This window comes from Zootermopsis nevadensis, unplaced genomic scaffold (genome assembly GCF_977971745.1).
Source record: "Zootermopsis nevadensis isolate Lab colony 2312 unplaced genomic scaffold, Znev_1.0 Znev_ptg000003l, whole genome shotgun sequence".
Classification (NCBI taxonomy): domain Eukaryota; kingdom Metazoa; phylum Arthropoda; class Insecta; order Blattodea; family Termopsidae; genus Zootermopsis; species Zootermopsis nevadensis.
In genome coordinates this window covers 11,986,875-12,006,893 of record NW_028259135.1, presented here as the reverse complement: position 1 = coordinate 12,006,893, position 20,019 = coordinate 11,986,875, and the positions used below count along the sequence as shown (strand labels likewise).

Here is a 20,019-nt window from a genome sequence, read left to right as displayed (position 1 = left end):
AAATTCATAAGATCGGGGAATTTCATTTTCCAGCTGCGCGAATGCCATACTGTCTGATGCATCGCAGATGTGTGTGTGTGTGTGTGCAATTCTGTCCAAGAAGAACTAACTCCATACAGGAGAGAATTTCTTAAAAAGCGGACAGTCAATAACACAGCTGTTAAGAAATTCCCATTTATTTTATAAGGCCCGAAGTTACATTCAAAACAGCCAGCTATTGGACCCTATTATGAACAAGTTGAATATAAGATGATATAGTTGTGAAACTATGTATTTAATTAATTATTCGGTTTTTGTCCGTCTAATCACAATTCAAATTTAAAATTTACAATTAAGATAATTAAAATATCATTTGATGTTCCTCATCGAACAATCGATTTACAATTGGAACATCTTTTTACAACATGTTTCGGTTTCTATATAAACCATCGATTGTTCGATGAGGAACATCAAATGATATTTTAATTATCTTAATTGTAAATTTTAAATTTGAATTGTGATTAGACGGACAAAAACCGAATAATTAATTAAAAGTTGAATATAGTCCTCGCTTTCATCAACATCAACTTTAATATTATTCTCCCATCTATTTTTGGTTGTCGTAAGTGATTTCTTACCTAAAGGCGTCCCGATCAAAATTTATAATAAACTTCTCAATTCCCAGCGCAAATCAAATACAAATCACGAAGATACTAATTACATAATTCCCTCCAATCTTCCATTTTTACAACATCCACCTCAGCGCCCTGTTCTCAAACATCCTTTGCTTCATTTCCTCCCTTAATGTGAGAGGCCAAGTTCGACGCCCATACAGAACAACGCATTCTCTTCCATGTAGCAAGAGTTAGATAAACCAGTTTTGTGTCTATGAGACAAGGCTCAGACAATTCTTTGAAATAAGTTCCTAGACATTTCTCTAGTCTCATAGCTAACTTCAGTGACTTGCTTCCATGACCCACATTCCATTTCAGGGGTGATCACCGAGAACCTTAGTCTGCCTTGTGCGTTAAAACAAGGCACTAACGTTAAAACCTTCATTCCTTAACTGTATTGTAGGTCTATTCTCATTCCAGGTATTTTTGAACAGTTAGCAAATACGTGAATCTTTAATACAGCATTTGTTACCACTTACTACAAGTTCGTCTTCTCTTTACTTCGAAAGATTAAAAAATATGTATGATTTTCATCTCGTCTGCTGCTTTATATACAAATACCACGCATGCTACTGACTTAACCATAAAATAAAACTTATGTTTTGCAAGCAATTGTGCTAATTACAAGGTGTTGCATAATAAAATTTAAAACAATACGTAATTTTATATTAATCTGTTGGTAATGTGGTGAAATTAATATCTGAACAATTTTTCATTTGTTAAATATATCATAAATTAACAATTAGTTTTAAAATTAGAGCCATGTGGGGTTTCTTGGACTTTGGGTTCAACGGGAAAATTTGAATAACTTTGCTCCGAGAAATGAATTTCAATAAACTAAGTACAGAATAACCACAGATTCTACTAAAACTTTACAAATTAAGTGCATGTTCCGTTTAAGTTATATAAAATTTGTTTTTAGCGAAAATTACCGAAACGAATGTGTCAGATGCCTAGGTTCAGAAGAGTCTTTCTCTCGAGAAGATCTTCAAACGGAAACACTCCTCTGGTATTTGTTAAACGCATACAACACTGCAATCAATTTCACCAACACTTCAGTCATTTGTGAATAATTTCATCAAAACTTCATTGATTTAACGAAGTGAATAATTAATTCCATCGACATGTCATTCACTTAATTACGTAAATATAGTCACGATGGAATTAATCGAAATATGTACACACTTGTGAAAGCAGGATTTAGTTTGTGATCTAATTGTATAAAAGTTATTACAAGGGTTTTACGTGCATTAAAAAGGTGTCACTCTGACAAAGAAATTTGCAATATACATAGAAATATTTAGCACATTTAATCAGGGATTATGTAATAAAATATAGTGTGTTTGAAAAAGGAATTCTGAGGACAAGACTTTAGAGAGGGGAAGTGAGAGAAGAATACAGAAAATTACATAATGAGGAGCATCATAACACGTACTCTTTCGCTAAATATTATAGGAGTAAAGGAATCAAGCTGGCAGTGGAAATTCCTTAAAACAGGCATATTTACATTACAGTAGTTCAAAAAATAACTTGAAATTCCCGAAGTCAAACACGTGTGAGGGTTCAGTTAGCTGATATGTCACCACGCCGGTCACATACCGAGGTCAGACAAGCCTACGTAACGGTTGTGACAATTCTAGTCTCTGCTTATGGACGAAGAATGTATTTCTGTGGGGCCACGCCCCGCCACAACAATAGCTACCTTACCGGCTTTTAATTATCTAGCTTGGTGACATTCAGACCCCTCGTCCTTGACTTAAGGCGCGGCACTGTACCAACAGGTGGAAGTAAGACGTCATTTTGGGGTGTGTTCAAGTCACTTTCAGATACGAAACCAGAGATAACTTAAGTCATATTCTTGACATGTTCCAAAGCAGGATGGAATAAATGTACATCAGAGTTTATGTTCAAATATAAACTCTGAGTGCGGAACAGGGATTTAACACGATGCGTGTAGTCTTGTACGATCACCATAAAGATGGAGGCAGTAGGCTCCTCTTAATCGTCGTTCAACATCTACGAGACTACGCGGTACCACACCCTGAAGACAGTCAACCATTATCGTGGTTTCGCATTAATTGTAATTCCTGGCAATATAAAATAACTGGTTAGAAGTTATGCAATGTAACATTTAAGTATAAATTAAGCTTTTTTTTAAAAAAATCTTCAATGAAGTGAGAGAAATCTTATGCAAAGACGAAAAGTTGTCGCCACGTGATGTGATGAATGTCGTGCTTATTCTTGGTATCAGGGACACATTAAAGCATTCTGATACGATCGCATCAAGTGTACATATGTAAAGGTCAAGATACTTGTTCCCTTTATTCTCGTAGGTGTGCTGCCAAGGCCGTGGTAAAATAACACTCCACTCCGGGAGCAAGATGATTGGATCACAATTATCTCCAACCTTGAGTTCAAAATAACACATACCGAATGCTCCGACACCAAAAAATGACGCCTCTTTTAATCATAAAATTAACTTCTTAATAGAAACTGAAATGTGCAGGTATAAACTGACGTCCAACACACAATTCTCATTAATAAAAATCAACTGCTAATACGAGTTATTATTAACAGCGTTTAATAACTTTCTCTTTCCGAAGAATGTGTCCTCCAAAAAAAAATTCCAATCAGTTCATATCCAGAAGAATAATTTACCTTAATAAGTACCTTAATTTTATATCCCAAGCTTCAAGAATGTCTTTTTTTTCGGCCAAGATGAAAGCGGAGATGCACAGACTTCCGTCTCTTTTACACGAATTTGGGAAATATTCAACTCCCATCCGGAAAAGAAGAAAAAGATTTAAGATCGGCGCGCGGAAGTACAATCGTTGGAATGTGTTCATTACGCAACGTGACAGTCATTTGTTAGCTTCGCACGACGAGGTCACCCTTAATTAAAAATAAAGCTTAGAAACTTCTCTTGCAGCTCGCAACTGTTCACAGTCTGTCACCATTTATTTGGCATTCCTTTTAAACATTACGAATGAAAAATAAACTCGCGTGTAAATCCACTAAGTACACAGAACAGGACACTTGTTATTCATAATCAGGAATTACAGCCAACGGTTTATTGCGTCGCCAGCAGAGGGAAAGGTTTCTACCTGCGCCGTTGTAAATCATCGTAAGTGGAATATGCAATCCAGCTGGAACACTAGTGCAAATACGTGCTGGTTCTGTATGCAGATAATGCCTTAGCTGCCTCTAACTGCTGAGGTTGCATGAAGATCAGCCAGTGAGGACGACTGCTCCAGTATCGTCGTAAAAATATTTGGTTTAATTAAATTTCTATAACAACCTGCTAATGAAAACAGGCTTTCAATTGAACGAAACATCATTTCCAGATGCCTGTAAAATAAACAACGTCATAACATACTTCATTTGTTTATTTTCTTTGTTTCTACATCTCTCCCTCTTTCAGACTAACTATTTCCATATCTTCTTCGTTGCATTCCATTCTTTCTGACTTATGTACTTCTGTTCTTCCTTTCACGTTTCTTTGCTTGCTTTTTGCGTTCAATTCTTCCCTGAATTCTTCCATTCATGTTTTTCTCTCTTTACTCTCTGTCACGCTCTCTTTCTCATTTCTCTTTCTTGTGTTAAATTCAATTCAATTCAATTCATTTATTAAAGTGCTTAACAACAGCCAAAAAGGCCAATAACAGCCAAGCACTAACAATACAATACAAAAACAAACAAAAATAAACTAAATATATAAATGTACAGTGTTAATTTAATACAAAACAATTAATAAGTAAATGAACTAAATATACCTAAGTCATATAATTCAATTAATAATACTAAATAAAACAAAACAGAAAAAACTTATAAAATTAATACCACAAAATAAAATAAAGTCAGCACAGGAAATGAATAAACAAAAAAAAAACGATAAATACTAATGATTATAATAATACGGAAACACAAGTTAATATTCATTTGTGTAAAAATTCTCAAACACCAACAAATTCTGAACATACCTCATTAATTTAAATTAATGAACCACCCACTCCAGTTGTCCACAGTAGACGCGTGATAATTAACAGAGGAGGACAGACCTTCTTTTGTTTCGACATCGACCGCGTAGGGAACTTAACATGTTCAAGCTTAACCTCATTTCTCTACGTCCATTATTTGCATAAGCGACACAGAACACTAGATACTTGGATACTCTGCAGTGCCGGTTTGACTGCTATCCGATGTTGACATAAATAATTGCTCATTTACATACATAAAACCAGCACGAACACGAAAGTAACCCCGAACTCCATATTCTACGATCAGGACATCAGTGAAAGGAAACACAACATAAGAAAGTGACAAAGATAACGTGGAATTTTCCTAACTTGGGTCCTCTTTATGTACTTTGAAGTTCCTAAAGATCCTCATATCAACCCTGAAAATACAAGTTAAAATAATGAAAGCAAGGACAGAGCATTAGTAAACGGCAAACGAAAACTATAAATATAAACGAATAAAACATGAAAGGAATTGAAACAATTACCGGTTTCATAGGCACAAAACTGGGAAATCCAAGCAGCATACAACGGTGTCTCCACTTTGGAATTCGTACGTAAGCCGCCGAGTCATAAATGGGCCGATCCTAGTGTTGAAAGCGTACTGAAAATTATAGCAGAGCTCGTTCATTTGACAACGTAACTCGGTTACCAGGAAACTAATGAAACAATAAAATTAGCAACTCCTGCTTCAACTTTCGCAAACTGAAGCTGAAACCTGTTTACAAGTAGATCTGATGTTAACGAATGAAAACACAGCCTGTTTGGTCGGTCGATTGGTCGGTCGATTGGTAAACTCGTATTATTCTTGAGATTTCGGTCCTTAAAATGACCGAGTAGCAAATTCCATTCACTCACTTATGTACATCTTTCAGTGTTTCGCAGTTTAAAATTATATTTCCATCTCTTGGAGACTGCAAATAAATTTTGTTGATTTACCTAATGTTTTAATCCCCACACACATCCGAGATGAATAGAATAATGGAAGATGTTAATTCATACATGTGACACTAATGAACTACATATTATTTTCTCGCATCTTCAAATATTTTCCTCTGATTTGAGAGATAAAAGTCTAGAGTTTAGTATTTGTCTCTCTCTCTCCTGTTATGCTTCTGTCTGAAACAAGTGTTAATCACAAAGTATTACAAAATGAAGGAGAAAAATAATAAAAAAAAATTTAATGACGAAGTAAACATCCTGAACCTAACCAAAACCCGCATGACGTACTTTTTTACAGCACCGCGTAAGCGAAATGTGACCTAGTTCAAACATTTGGAAACAACAGTACAAAATAAATATTCGTGAATGAATTAAGAGCAAATTAAATAAGGGGAATTCCTGCTACTATTTAGGTTACAATAATCTGTATAAAGACTGAAGTACACGAAAAAACAATTTTATCCGGTCTTTTGTACTGGTGTGAAAATGGATCTTGTATAAGATGGTAAGGTTGCGTCATATTGTGATATAATAAGTATATATTAAATCTTGTCCGTCTAATCACAATAATAAAATTATTAAAAATATTAAAATATTACAATAATTAACATTTAAAATATTTAAAATATTAAATGATGTTCTTTATCGAAATATTCGATTTACATGAAAAATGATGGTCTAATGTAAATCGAATGTTTCGATAAAGAACATCATTTAATATTTTAAATATTTTAAATGTTAATTATTGTAATATTTTAATATTTAATAAGAATTATTGTGATTAGATGGATCTTGTATATTAACAGAACAACGATTAGAAATGAAGATGACTGTATTTTGTGTTGTTTCCCCGAGTTATCCGGTAAAAATACACCGACGTTTCAGAGGTTATCACAGCCTCCAACATTAGGGCGATGATAATGGAGGAAAGTACCTCTGAAACGTCTGTTAGCTTTTGCCAGATTACTCTGCGCAACAACGCAGAATACAGTGATCTTCATAAATCTTTAAGTTCATATCTGACTGAATTATACATCCACGAAATGTGTATATATATTCCTATGGTGTTGTGATTCATTATAACGGACTACGTACAATTTTGTCGCCCTCTACTGCAGCTAATTTCAATTCTCTCAGACTGCAGAGACGATGAGGAGCTAGACAATGCGAAAGAGAAGACACAAATGAATCACAGAACGCTTCAAAGACCAGCAGTAGGACTCATTAACTGAAGTCATATTGTGTTCTGTAAAGGAAACGAATTAATTAGACTTGAAGGATGAATCAAGAGTAAAGCATAACAATGCTAAGGACCATGTTAGGGCAAGTGAAGTACAGAAACTGAACCTTTCTGTCAAGTCTGTCAGCTTACTGACTTGTACAATGCGAAATTAAAATTTTTAGTTGCAAGGACTGAAACATATCTGACTTCGACGTGATTCAGCAATTGTACATTCTGAATTTTAATTCAGCGACTGCTACGGAGTACAACTTTTGAAACTAATAGTGCTTAGAATGGCCTTTTATGGAGTTTAAAGGTTTCTTTATAAAGTTCACAAGACTCTCTGAAGTGAAACCAATTCAGTACAAAGTTGGTGAGATTTCGGGTTCTCGTGGCGACGAGTATTAACATGACTATGATCTGGGACGTTGCGCCGCGTTGTCTGGCAGACGTTTACTGGCGTTTCGGAGGTGTCCGTTGCGTCCATCATGGCCTACGCCTAGATGTCATAAGTAAACTATTCCCACCAGTTATTTACAAGTTTCTACCTGTCCCTTACACACAAATATGTATTTGTGTTTGTGCTACAAATAAGACTGGACAACTCATTGGTCACTGCAAGGCTGCATCAGATATTTGGGCACAGTTCCGAGAAGTCGATAGTTGTTCAATGACAGTGTGGTACATGACTTCCTATGCTGCAGACATCACAGAAACCAAATCTGAACTACAATTAACAATTTTATTATTTTCTTTTGTTCCGGCATTCCTTCACTGGGCCACTTTCCCCTTTCAAAGTTATTGGCATTGATTCAGACACTGCCTCACCATGTCCCACTGTTCAGTGAGCTGTTTGCCTCTAGTGAACACGAAAGCCACACAATAGCATAACAGTCGTATAGGGTGTGACTCAGAACGCTGCATTTCAATGCATGCGAATAGTAATAAGCCCTTCTACTGTGCTAATAACGTGGAGAAATCCTCGCCATAGTTCTAGAGGTAAACGGCTTTTCTCGTTGTAAACATACAATGTGTTTAGTAAGTTTGTTAACACAATGCTGAAACTTCTTCCGTGCCATAAAAGAAGAGGTTGAGGTCTTTCATATCCTGGATGTTTTGAGTTCGATTACTGATCCGGAAATGTCTTCTGGGTCGTTGCGCCATGTAGCGTGATAGAAGTTCACTGACGTTTCAGAGGTCCTTGCTGCCTCCATCATCAGGGCAATGAGACAAAAGGAACAATTTTTATACCCGAAGCCAAAACCTTTAAGTCCTAGTTTATCATTCAAAATCACCTTCCTTTACAACTCTAATCAACACTATTTAAAAAAGCGTCGTTAAATAAAGAAACAGTAGATCCAGAATAGCTCACTAAGTAAAATGGGTTGGACGAGCAGGGTTTGATTCCCGGCAAGGATAGTGATTTTTTTCCCTGGGCCCCACTCAATATCTTATCCAGTGTGCAGGCCTACCACCGTTCGAGCATAAAACTTACCACTCGCCTCCATCTTGGTACTGATGTTCTATGATAACTTGTTTCAAGTTCACTACGCGTCCTTTAAAAACGGCACAAGTCATGTTCACGCACCATAACCAAAGTTAGCGGTAGACTAAAAAGATAAATTTCCGATAATACTGCAGATAAATCAGACCAGTTTACTGTTCGCCACAAATAACGCTTAATACCTGGGATCTGGCAGTGTCACGGAGTGTCAGCTGGGTTTATCTGCAGGCACTGAAATATACATTTGTTTTCGAGGCGCGGCTGTGGCACAGGCCAGCCGAGCTTTTCTAGTTAATAACAGCAGTTCGTTCAATAAGCAAAGCATACTGAATACAAAGCTGAAATTACAAACTATCACGGCCCGAAATTTAGTGAACATGTCAACACACGTCTGTCATCCTTTCAAGCCGAAGCACGACTGAGTAATATTTCAGGAAACGGTGCGTACCTCAAAGAAAACACTACACTTCACCATTACAAAGATCAACATGTCAATGCGGTTTAAGGAAGTAACCCCTGCTTACAGTGAGAATCACATGAAACCCTTTAAGTTCAATATGCAGTGTCCCTTTTGAATATAGTAGTAATTAATGTCAAAAAGGCCGCATAGAGGCAAGGAATTTCCAAGCTAGAACAGTAAAGAATTCAGTCAGATTTTTACGTGCGGAATTGAGTTCAAGGAACGCGGTATCGTGAGTCAGTTCAATTATACTTTTTGAACTCGTGGCCCAAGATTCTTGAATCTGTTACATAAAATAAATTCACGGCTTCCTTTACTTATTAACGCGGAAGCATTTCACAGGTTAGTGCCGACAGATAGGAAAATGTGCGTTCTGTTCAGTTGACTTTGGCCTTTCCGAATGAGATCTCTACTTGCTTGAGCGATGTGACCACCAAAGACAAAGTAGGTTACCAGCACAAATACATTCGAAACGTGGTCCATAAATCCGTCTGGCCAGCTAGAAACTTCAAAGCACAGCCGCAAACCATGCAACGAGATGTCGCTCACGAAACTGAGAGCGCCATCTGCAGAAAACTAAAAGAACCAGTCTGACGGCTGAACGCGAAAGACAAAACACACGTCTGCGTGCATTAGTTTCGCACTGCAGAGGAAATTTCTACCGCACGATTGCAATTTAAATTCAGGAGTGGAAAGTTATATTGCAACAGAATAAACACATTCACAATACTGAAGATTGTACTTTGTCCGAGGAGTATCTGCTACACAAAATTTCAGGAGTTAGCTTCACTCCGATTTTCAGGTATCTGGTTATTATAAAGACAATTTCTTTTATTATTTTCTAATATTAGTATCGCCAGTTTGTGTCTAATCAAGAGCAATTTGAATAACTTAAAAAACTGTCCATTAACCACTAGTTCAGTTCAGTCGCCACTATCACAGAATCATTATAACCTACTACAGGAAGCAGTGTCCTTCTTGAGAATCTAATAAAAAATGCCCCTCCTTTTACGAAATCCGAGGTTTCATTACCGTCTTCACAAGAAACTGTCATCGATCCCTGCCTTGGGCCAGATTAATCCAATTAGTACAAGTATGTTGTCCTCATGGACTGAAACAGGGCCCCAAATTCAGGGAGTGTTTGAACAAGTAAACACCTGTAGGAATTCCGTGTCTGAAGCCAGACGCTGTGTTGGGTGAGTGCAGACAAACAGCCAGCCTGCAGCGACGACATGACTGCTGCATTAGTAATAATAACGAGTGTCATTACACCATATAGCTTGGATGGTTTAATTAACCACCCATGCAATTATATACATGATTAATACTTTTTTTGCATTTCCCTATTCGCTGTGACGTTAAATAGGTCGATATTCAACCGGCGAACCGAAATTACCATCGTCGTCATCATAAATGCCATTATGAACATAATCCACATGCCGGAATTCGTAACAACTTTGTTTCCACAATGTGGAATTGGCTTATATCGACACTATCAGCTTCTAAATAAGTATTCTGCATACGATAGTAGTCTTTTAGGTTAATACCAATTTGTTGAGTGTATAAATAACACATAATTAGAAAACAAAACCAAAATCTTTGCATAAGACTGAAAAGAGACGTATTTCATCATAACTCATTAATATCCCTGTATTTAAACTGTAATCTTGTCACTTTTGATGTCTCAGAACACAAATGCCACTGGTACAAATTTCGATTTCCTTTTGATCCCATGCCTGAAATTACACGCCCACATTTATAAGCGTAGTTTATTCTCTTCATCACTCATTCTTTGTTTCTTTACCTGCCACTTTCTCCTTTCACACCCCTCTAATATAAGAGTCTTCACTTGTTCTTCATTCAATTCCTCTTCAACTTTACCTGTCACTCGTCTGTCGATCACTTTAAATCTCGTCATCTTATCTATTAATCTGTCATTCAATCTTCACCTCTCTCTGTTCCTCAATTTATTGTTTCCACGTCTATCTCTACATTTTCTTTATCCACTGCACTGCCATTTCTCTATCTTGTTCATATTTTCTGGTTCTGCTGACATTTTGAATTGACCATCTCTCTCGCCTCTGCCTCTTGTGAGTGCAAATGGATTACACACAAATTACGTATTAAAGTGGCTGCTGCCTCTCAACGGCGACGGTACGCCCCAGCCCATAAACGCAGACGTAATGTTTGTGATATTGTCTCTAGATCCGTACCAACCCACGAAATGGCACGAGTGGAACAAAACATTTTTCTTAGAAGTTCGATAAAAGTGCCAGTATTAAGACTACGCGACTGCTGCTGAATTCTAGCTGTAGCGTGCAGATGTGAACGGACAGTTCCCTACCTTCAATAAACTTTATTACGAAACTACGATTCTATCCGATACATCTGCCGACAATATGATCTATCATAAAACTTATGTTACAAAAATTACCAAAAAGTGTACCGCCAATTTCATCTTATCCCTCAAAATTAACACCAGCGATACCAAAACTCAGGTTACCAGCAAAATAAATTAACCTTGGTCCAATTCTGATCACCGAAGTATTTCAACTTTCTCTTAGAGTATGCGGAAGCCTGCATTTTTCATAATCTTACTCACAACACTGGTAATAAATCAGCACTTATAATTTTATGAACATCTGGTATCGTGTACAGTAATTTTAAATGAGTCTCTCACTGTCTCTGAAACGTCGGTCCATTTCTAAGAGGCTACATGGCTCAGCATCACAGAGGACAGTGATCTTTATAATCGTTGCAGCAATTACCTAAAATCTGACCAGAACTGACATCTCCACCGCAGCGAAACTGAGTTACATATTGAATAACGGTGTAATGGACACCCCTGAGGAAAACTGCTATCTTAATCCCAATAATCCATAGCATATTGGAATTTTGAAAACTTTAAAAGCGCAACACATTCTACTGGAAGTATTTGACACATACCTAGCCGTTTATCGAATATTTTGTTACTTATCCATTATAAGTATAGGGCGAAATCTGCTTTTAACATATTTCTTTGTCGTGTCAAAGTTCAGACTGGCAAAATATATGACATACAATTATAGTCAGGGCAGGTAAAACGATACGGATGTGAGATTGGTATGGATCTATATAATATATTTCACGTGTAACAAATCCATCCTTAACTTTCTTAATTCACAGGCTACACGGATAATTTTAATAAGCCAATAAACACGTGCAAAGCGACAATTATTTCGCTGTCGCTGAAATTCTCCGCCTTTTAGGGTCCAAAGGGTGAAGATAACTGTCTTATCTAAAGCTGTGAGTCTGGTAAAAGTTCACCGACGTTTCAGAGGTACTCGCTGTCTTCATCATCACTGATAGTAAAGTAAAGTTTGTCCCACTATACGCCATGTAGGCGTTTGGGGTGAGAGGAGGTATAGCTCTCTCTTCCTTGACCTCGGCACTAGATGGGGGTGAGTGGTCAGCATCACGCCCCGGCCGGCTTTACCCCCGGGAAAGGACCCCGGTACCCATTGTAGAGGAGGCTGGGTGGGCCGCAGAGCCGGTCTGGACGCGGAGGTTAGAGGAAAAATCCTCTGCCCCCCCGTCGGGGATCGAATCCCGGGCGTCCAGCCCGTAGCTAGTCACTATACTGACTGAGCTATCCCGGCTCATTCATCATCACTGATAGTCCTGATTATAAAGGAAGTAAGCACCTCTGAAACGTCGGTAAACTTCTACCAGACCACACAGTGTTGCAACCCAGAAGATACAATTAAAACCTGAAGTTCCAACATTCGGATTATTTGCTGAGTACAAAATAAACTAACAAGGGAATAATGATTAAATGAGCATTGGTAGTTACTTAAATCATTCCTCAACAGGTTTTCAAAGGCCTCGGAATTGGTCAGTGTTGGACAAGGAGGTGGAAAATTGTGAGCAGTCGTCAAACAAGTGTCCAATCCGGAAGTAATATGGCGACGCAGACCGCTCTACGTTTCATATGAAATTACAACGCGCAGGGCAGCGCCATAATACCAGTTTCCTAACTAGTTTAAGTGTCACAGCAAGTTAGTCTAGCTTAAAATAAACGTTCTCATAACCTAAGTAGAGCAATTCGACAACAAAGTAAAAGTCAGACTTCGTGCCATCGGCAATGACTTCTGACAACGATTGATCGAGTCTTGCATTTCAACGACTCTGTTTAACAAATGCATAGTCTAGATATCACTAAATGTGATAAAAAGATTATGAATAATAGGTAAGAAAATATTGACGTTCTTCTGGGTATTGGCGCTGTGTAGACTAGCCGGCAGATATAAGCGGTTCAGAGAAACATACTGTCTCCATCTTTAAGGCTGACGAGTCTACACGGCTCCAAAACTCTGAAGACAAACATCATCACCCTCACCACCGTGTGAACTTCAAATCTCACGAGTAGGTAAGAACTTAAAAGGAGTTGCCACACGTCAGATTTTGAACCGAATGGCATTTTGTGTTCTGAAATTAAAAACTATCTTAAAAGGAAACATATTTCTATAAGGGCACTTGGTTATTCGATGTGCCCATGGGAATTAAGAGCCATTTCTAATAAAGAACACTAAAATCGGCCCTCAAACATAGAGACACGAAAATCACAGTATGCAAACAGCAGGAGATTATTTTATAGAGATGATACAGATCCGCTATTTTCATTAGATTGGTTTCAGGTGGCTGAAAATAAATGCAGTGACGAGTTCTTGTAAACACGGCACTGAACATTGAAGTTTCTTGAATGCAGATACCGCCTCGCCTACAAAATAACATGCATCAAGGAGTAAGCTGGTTCCATCAACGTAAGAGATTGCAATTTTCAAGAGCAGCATCAGTTTATCCTTTTATAGTGAACATTACTGCTCATCTTTACGGTCAAGACAAGAAACTGACAGTAGTTCAGCTTGTCAATATTTCCCCCGCCTTTCATGGTTACGAATTTTAAATTCTGTTATCACGAGAGCTCGTCATTTGACCGAATTCAGAGACAGTTTAATCCACTCATGTCCTTATTTTTCTAAGATATATTTCAGTGAATGACCTCATACACCCCTAGGCCTCCCAAATGGTCTCTTACTTTCAGGTATTTCTCATCTCCCCTATGCTTGGTACATATAAATATATTTTCGTAAGCATACATCTAACAAAAAGGAAGGTATGGAAGTACTCAAAACCATAACACATATGAAGATCAAGCAGATTCCAGGCCATGTTCATCATCTGCAAATCGAAAATCAGATATAAATCTACCCGGATCTCAGACGTGGCCTATAGTCTGCTGTTGCATGAAGCCTGGAGTATAGGTCATCACTGCTTCTATGGCAACAACGACAGGTGGCTGATTCACGGAACTGTGGCTGCAACGCGAAAACCTACTTCGCGTAATCAGAGACAATGTTTATTGCTATTATGTCACACTTCAGGTCAGCGGCCACCAAGTCCTGCCCCTGTTTGAGCCTTTCTGTCCAACACTTAAATTCTGTCTCTCTCAGAGGTCAATATTACATGTTTTGACACAACCTCGAGTATAAGTAAAAGTGACAAATACCGCAACATAGGCCTATATGATAATTTTAGAATAATGTTCATGATTCTGATTTTGTTCAACAAGGCTGAAACCGAGGAAGGTTTTTGAGTATTTTTGTAATGTCCGCTTCGAAACAACTTTAGTTTAGGCGCCATTCTGAGATACAGAAATTGTCCTCAGCGAGAATCGAAGTCATTTCTTCCCGGAGTTTTGACCCTCCTGTAATCTCCTACCAGTCTCAATAAATAAACATGCCGAGTTTGGCGCAAATCAGTATAAAAAATATCTGTTCCCGAGCTAATAATCGTAATTTCCTACTTTACATGTAAGGTTAGGTTAGGCTTCAGCTTTAAGGTGTTAATAGTGAGTTCCTAGCAGACATTTTCTGCGTTTCAAGGCACGCAGTGTCAACATATTTTAAGGCATTTTAACGTATGTACCCTATGGCTAATGCGAGAATGCTTTTCGGAACACTACATTGAGCTTCATATCATAGAATTTTACGATTAAATATATATCTATGACGACGGTTTATGTCTCAGAGAGAGAGAGAGAGAGGGGGGGGAGAGAGAGCAAAAACCACACACCTCAACTTCTCCAATGGCATATTAAGGCATTTATCATTATTTTTCCTCTCCATAAACTTCGTAAATAAATTTAAAAGTGTAGCAGGACATGGGACACACTACATTTTTGCATCTCCTTTACTGACAGAACTGTTACACGTTGCTCTTGCCGGAAACCCATCACAGAAACAGCAGGGGGGAAATAAAAGTACGAGGAAGATGTTTCCCGGAAGAAAAAGCAAGCATCAAGCTACGTTCTCTGGCTACATATAGGCGTTCCAATAAACGTAACCCTGTTCTAGCAGTGGAGATCCATATTTTATAGGCCTAGTGAACACCATAATATCAACACGTATCTGCATGATGGACACAAGGACACCTGCTCTCCCGACAATGAGCATAAAGAATGTGGAAAGACTTCTTCTGTACCCTGATCGTTTAAAATATCAACCCGCAAACTGCAACTGTCTTGGTATTTGTTCGTCAACTATTTTCTGAGATAAAACATAATCATTACGACGTAAATGTCAAAACATACGGTTTACAGGAAACGGCACGTAGGCATATTTAGAAATCCTGCTGTTAATACGTGAAGACGTCGAGGTTGGCCTTCTAGATTGTGGCGTCGGTAGGACTTGTCAGTAGATTCCGACGTTTCGGAGGAGCACAGTGTCTGAAAATATTTCTTTAAGATTCGTTTTAATATTATCCTACGTTGAATTTCCTACAAAAGATAAACTTATCACTGTGTCTAGTTCCTTTACAAGACCTGTAATTCACGAACAGAAATCTCAGCAGTCAATCCTGACCCAGATGACTCTAATGGTAGATTTAGGCCAATATACAATTATCTTTTTTCACTGAATTTCGTCTATTTCTGTTCACGAAAACAAGACTGAGAATACCGAAAGCAAATATTTAAATCGTAGATTTTCGGAGAGTTTATTTAGAGTTTGAAATATCTCTTCTCTGGACATCTCTGCTTTATTAAGCATCGATACACGTGCCAAGCCATGACGGTGTCGGAGGGAAGTGGATGTAAATCTCCACGCATTTTCATAGACAGAGGCAAACGTTAAGTCCAAGATCTTGTCTATGACAAAGACAGACACAGAGGAAGAAAGTCATTAATATACCAGAATCACATGCAGGCACACCAACTATAGAGCTCAAATGGTAAAATTTCCTTAAATAAATCCCACGCTCGGAATTAGAAAAAGTCATAATGATCGGAGTTTTGTCCCCTTAAGAGGCTACGACTGCTTTGATTACACATTCTCCGTAAATTAATCAGAAAAGACAAGCATGTGTCTACCGTTCTGTAGCTCAACAAAAATCCTGATCTTCCCTCGATATATCTTTATCAGACTGCGAAACAAAAGTGTTCTTTTACAAAACTCGGATGAAAAGTCTTGTCAAAAGAAGAAGGGCTACAAAAATCACAACTTCATCCCATTACGATCCTCAGGACCCTACATAAACAAGAAAGGAAGAGCGAAAAAAGAGGGAGTAGCAAATGGGAATTCACGGACTGTAAAGACTGCAAAGTTACACTCCTCATTCGTTCGAAAGAACCACATAGCTTTGGTCCAGCACAGTTCTATCTTCGTCTTATGTTACGTATACGACATCCGACGTTTAAATAATTCACACTATGAACGACACCGAAATTGCAGGGCAACCCCACCACACCCCACCCTACCCCGCCCAGTCCGTAGAACGCGCCCGAACTACAAGTGCCCAAATATTGTTCGCTTCCCAGAGCAATTGTTTCTCATCCAGGTCAGGCATTGCTTACCAACAGATATCCTTCTGCAATACGACACCCCTCTCACCCCGTTTCCTCCCGAACCCCTTTCTAACCCACCCCCTCTCTCTCTCACACACACATGCACGCACGCACAGATGGCTGTTAGATGGTCATTTTATATGCAACGCATAAGGAGATTTATGTCGACCGCTGTTTTATCTTGAAGAAATCACATACGCCTATGATTTTAATGCGATGTGTTTTTGTATTTTAAAACAAATACCACAACGCGTGATAGATATAAATAAAATAAAAGATACTTCAAAAACCCAAAATTTAATAATAAGCATGAATAACTCAGTTTTTATTTCAGTGCAAAAACGTTTATGCCTCCGCAGAGTTTTTGAAGTGCCTTACTAATGTTTAGCTTATCCATAAAATTTATTAAAGATCCGTTCAATTCGCACGTAGTTTAAAGGCATCAAGACTTCATTTAAAATGTGAGTTATAAAAAAATAAGCAATGTTATTATTTAGGTACAAATTTTTTTCCTGAAAAACGTGTTTCCTTAGTTTACTCGATAAAATGAAGATCCAATTTAAACGTGATCAGCATCGAACTGTTCAAATACGAGGCTCGTCCACAAAGTAAGTTTCCCTGGGACCGTTTACAGAAACAAAACACAATTTCATGGAAATATTTATTGCAACAGATAGAGCTATTTTTCAACATCTTCGCCACCGGAATTGAGACATTTGTCATACCGTGGGACCAACTTTTGAATACCTGTGTCGTAGAAGTCTGCCGCCTGGGATTGCAACCACTGTGTGACAACCATCTCCGCCTCTCTGTTATTCTCAAAACGCTGACGCTGACCGGACAGGAATTTCTTGAGGTGTAGGAAAAGATGGAAATCACTGGGAGCGAGGTCCGGGCTGTAGGGTGAATGATTAAACACCTCCCAGCTGAACTCCTGCAGGAGACTTGCTGTCCGTCGAGCCGTGTGCGGCCTAGCGTTATCACTGACCGCACTTCACAGTCGGCGGGAGCTGGAATAAGAACCTCCATCTTCAACAGCTGCAACGATGCTACTGTGAGAACGCGGGAAGTACCGTTAGTGCATGCGCCATGCTACGTCATTGCTCTATCACGTACGCACAGTCGCTTCGCGCAATATAAGGTTTGCTAGCTGTGGGAGGAGTGGGAAACTTACTTTGTGGACGCGCCTCGTAGATGAGCGAGTTTCATAACCTTCAGGAGTTGTTAGGTAATAAGATTGCTCATTTCAAAGAGGCGTTGCATTCGTTCGTATTTCATTTTGTCTCCGTTTCGTACGTAAATTTTACATTACCTTGTAGATGCCGTCGACGAGTTTGGTGATTTCTTCGGTTTCCATCGTGACGGTTAGCAGCGGATGTTTGTTTCAAGCTGATATTTCTTCTCACTTACTGCAATGAAACTTGCTGATAACGGTTTCCAATACTTAGCCACACATATCAAACACTAGTAGCTTCTACTTGTTATTGACACTAAGATCGCTCTTGGGGACAGCTTAGCGATAATGGTTCTGTAGCAGTTGCGTTCCAAATTCAACATCATGGGTTTCTGAAACAGAAGTAAAAGTCATTCAGACTTACTTGTTTCAATTACATCTGGGTTCAGTACTTTCCTGCTACAACATCAGACTAAGAAAAGGATGAAACAGATATTAGAGTCAATTTCTGAAGGAAAACTTTTAGATACATTAAGGACGTCAAAGACAGGTTCACCATGACAACGTACAGATGAAGGGTAGAAGTAACAATTACGCTTATTGTTGTACAGTCAATGAAATTTCTGTCAACTGAATTGATTTTAAAACTTATATAGAAGGCCCTTTTCGCATTTAATGTTTTAAAGTTCAGTTCATTCACTTCAAACTACCATTATCATCTGCCACCAACAAATATCTCTAACGTAAGCCTACATGCGAATTTCACTGTCGGAACGACGTCACCGAAACCACGGAGACAGGAGCATTATTAAACAGCAGAAATAATTATGGCAGCCTTCTGGGACACTGCGCCGTCTCGAAGAAACGGGGTGACGTTTCAGAGATGCTTACTGCTTCCATCATCAGGGCTGTCTGTACACACCGGTAACAGCCTTTTCAGTACGAACATAAACAGTCCAGACACACTTTTAATCCTCTTAAGCTGAGTGGTCATTATATGAACCACCTACTTTAACAATTAGCTTCTCATTCTGCCCACAAAGTGTATTTATTGGTTTCGTATGAGAGAAACTGCGATTATATCCCTAAATTGTATCAACTAACTGACCGTTGTCATGGAGGAGTGTTGTGTTTTATTTATGGCAAGAACTGAGATTTTAAATGTTGTTTATACGAGCTTCGGACTTCAAAGTGTTTATTGGCGATTCAGGGAGCATCTATTGAAAACCAATTAGCTAGTTCGCTTTCAGCAGGACCTTATTAGGACAAAAAAACTGATTAAAAGAAGTCCTAGTCCAGACGCGGGGTTAACTAAACGTTCACTGCGATCTAATTACATTGCTGAAATAATGTCAGAACATTCGCCTTGTTTCTCTCATTTGTTCGTTACTCAGATGAGCAAGGCGTGGTTGTATAAGGTTTTGTTGAGGAAGGATTTTCTTGCAACGGTGGGATGGGAAAAGAGAAAGCAAACGAAATGTCTACTGTGTCACATCCTATACATCCTCTAAAACCTCCGCCTTCAAAATTAACATTAATAAATGTCAAATGCAAGATTGAAATTAATGTTTGAAAATATTTCGGTGAACGTACGGAAGGCTGGGGGAAGTTTGGAAAATCATTAAAGTTTGTCGGATCTCAAATTATTCTCTCATGTACAGAGGCGGAGAAGTTCTAAGTAAGTTCTGTGGATGAAGTTTGGTTTTCTGTAATTATCTGAATTACTTAACTTCCGTCTCTTTTACCACCGAAACTCAATATCACTACGTATTTCTCATCAAGTTTGGCGTCTACATTCAATTACGAAAATCCTCCTGAAAGAGTTTCTGTACCATACCACGGCCATTTTTTCAAGCCTCGGCTTCAAGAGGTTAACATTTGAATCAATAGTAGAACGGATCTGGTTCTCTGGTGGTACAAGGCTGGCCATCCTTGCAGAAGATGTCGGGTTCAAGACTGGTGGAAGTTATATCGATCTCCCCGCCAAATGTCTCCCCCCTGACATTTCTCTGACACCAGGTCCCCACGTACTTTTAATTCCATACCAAACCTGTCTACCTGCCATCAATTCCATCTTCACTCTTAGCCTATCAAAGAGAACAGATTTAAAATCCCGTCTAAAATGTAAATCCAGAACCTCGCGAGGCAAGCAGATATCAGGTTCAT

The 20,019-nt window shown here is 38.5% G+C and overlaps 1 protein-coding gene across 3 annotated transcripts in view; it reads right to left on the bottom strand.

The window, feature by feature from the left end:
• IRSp53 (Insulin receptor substrate 53 kDa) overlaps positions 1-20,019 on the bottom strand; it is a 213,701-nt gene that overhangs the window by 160,470 nt on the left and 33,212 nt on the right. For all 3 annotated transcript variants that reach the window (XM_087342538.1, XM_022081336.2, XM_087342539.1), the window contains exon 2: positions 17,992-18,245. In XM_087342538.1, the coding sequence (XP_087198664.1) occupies positions 17,992-18,036 (45 nt within the window). In that variant the 5' untranslated portion in view covers positions 18,037-18,245. The remainder of the gene's footprint in view (positions 1-17,991; positions 18,246-20,019) is intronic.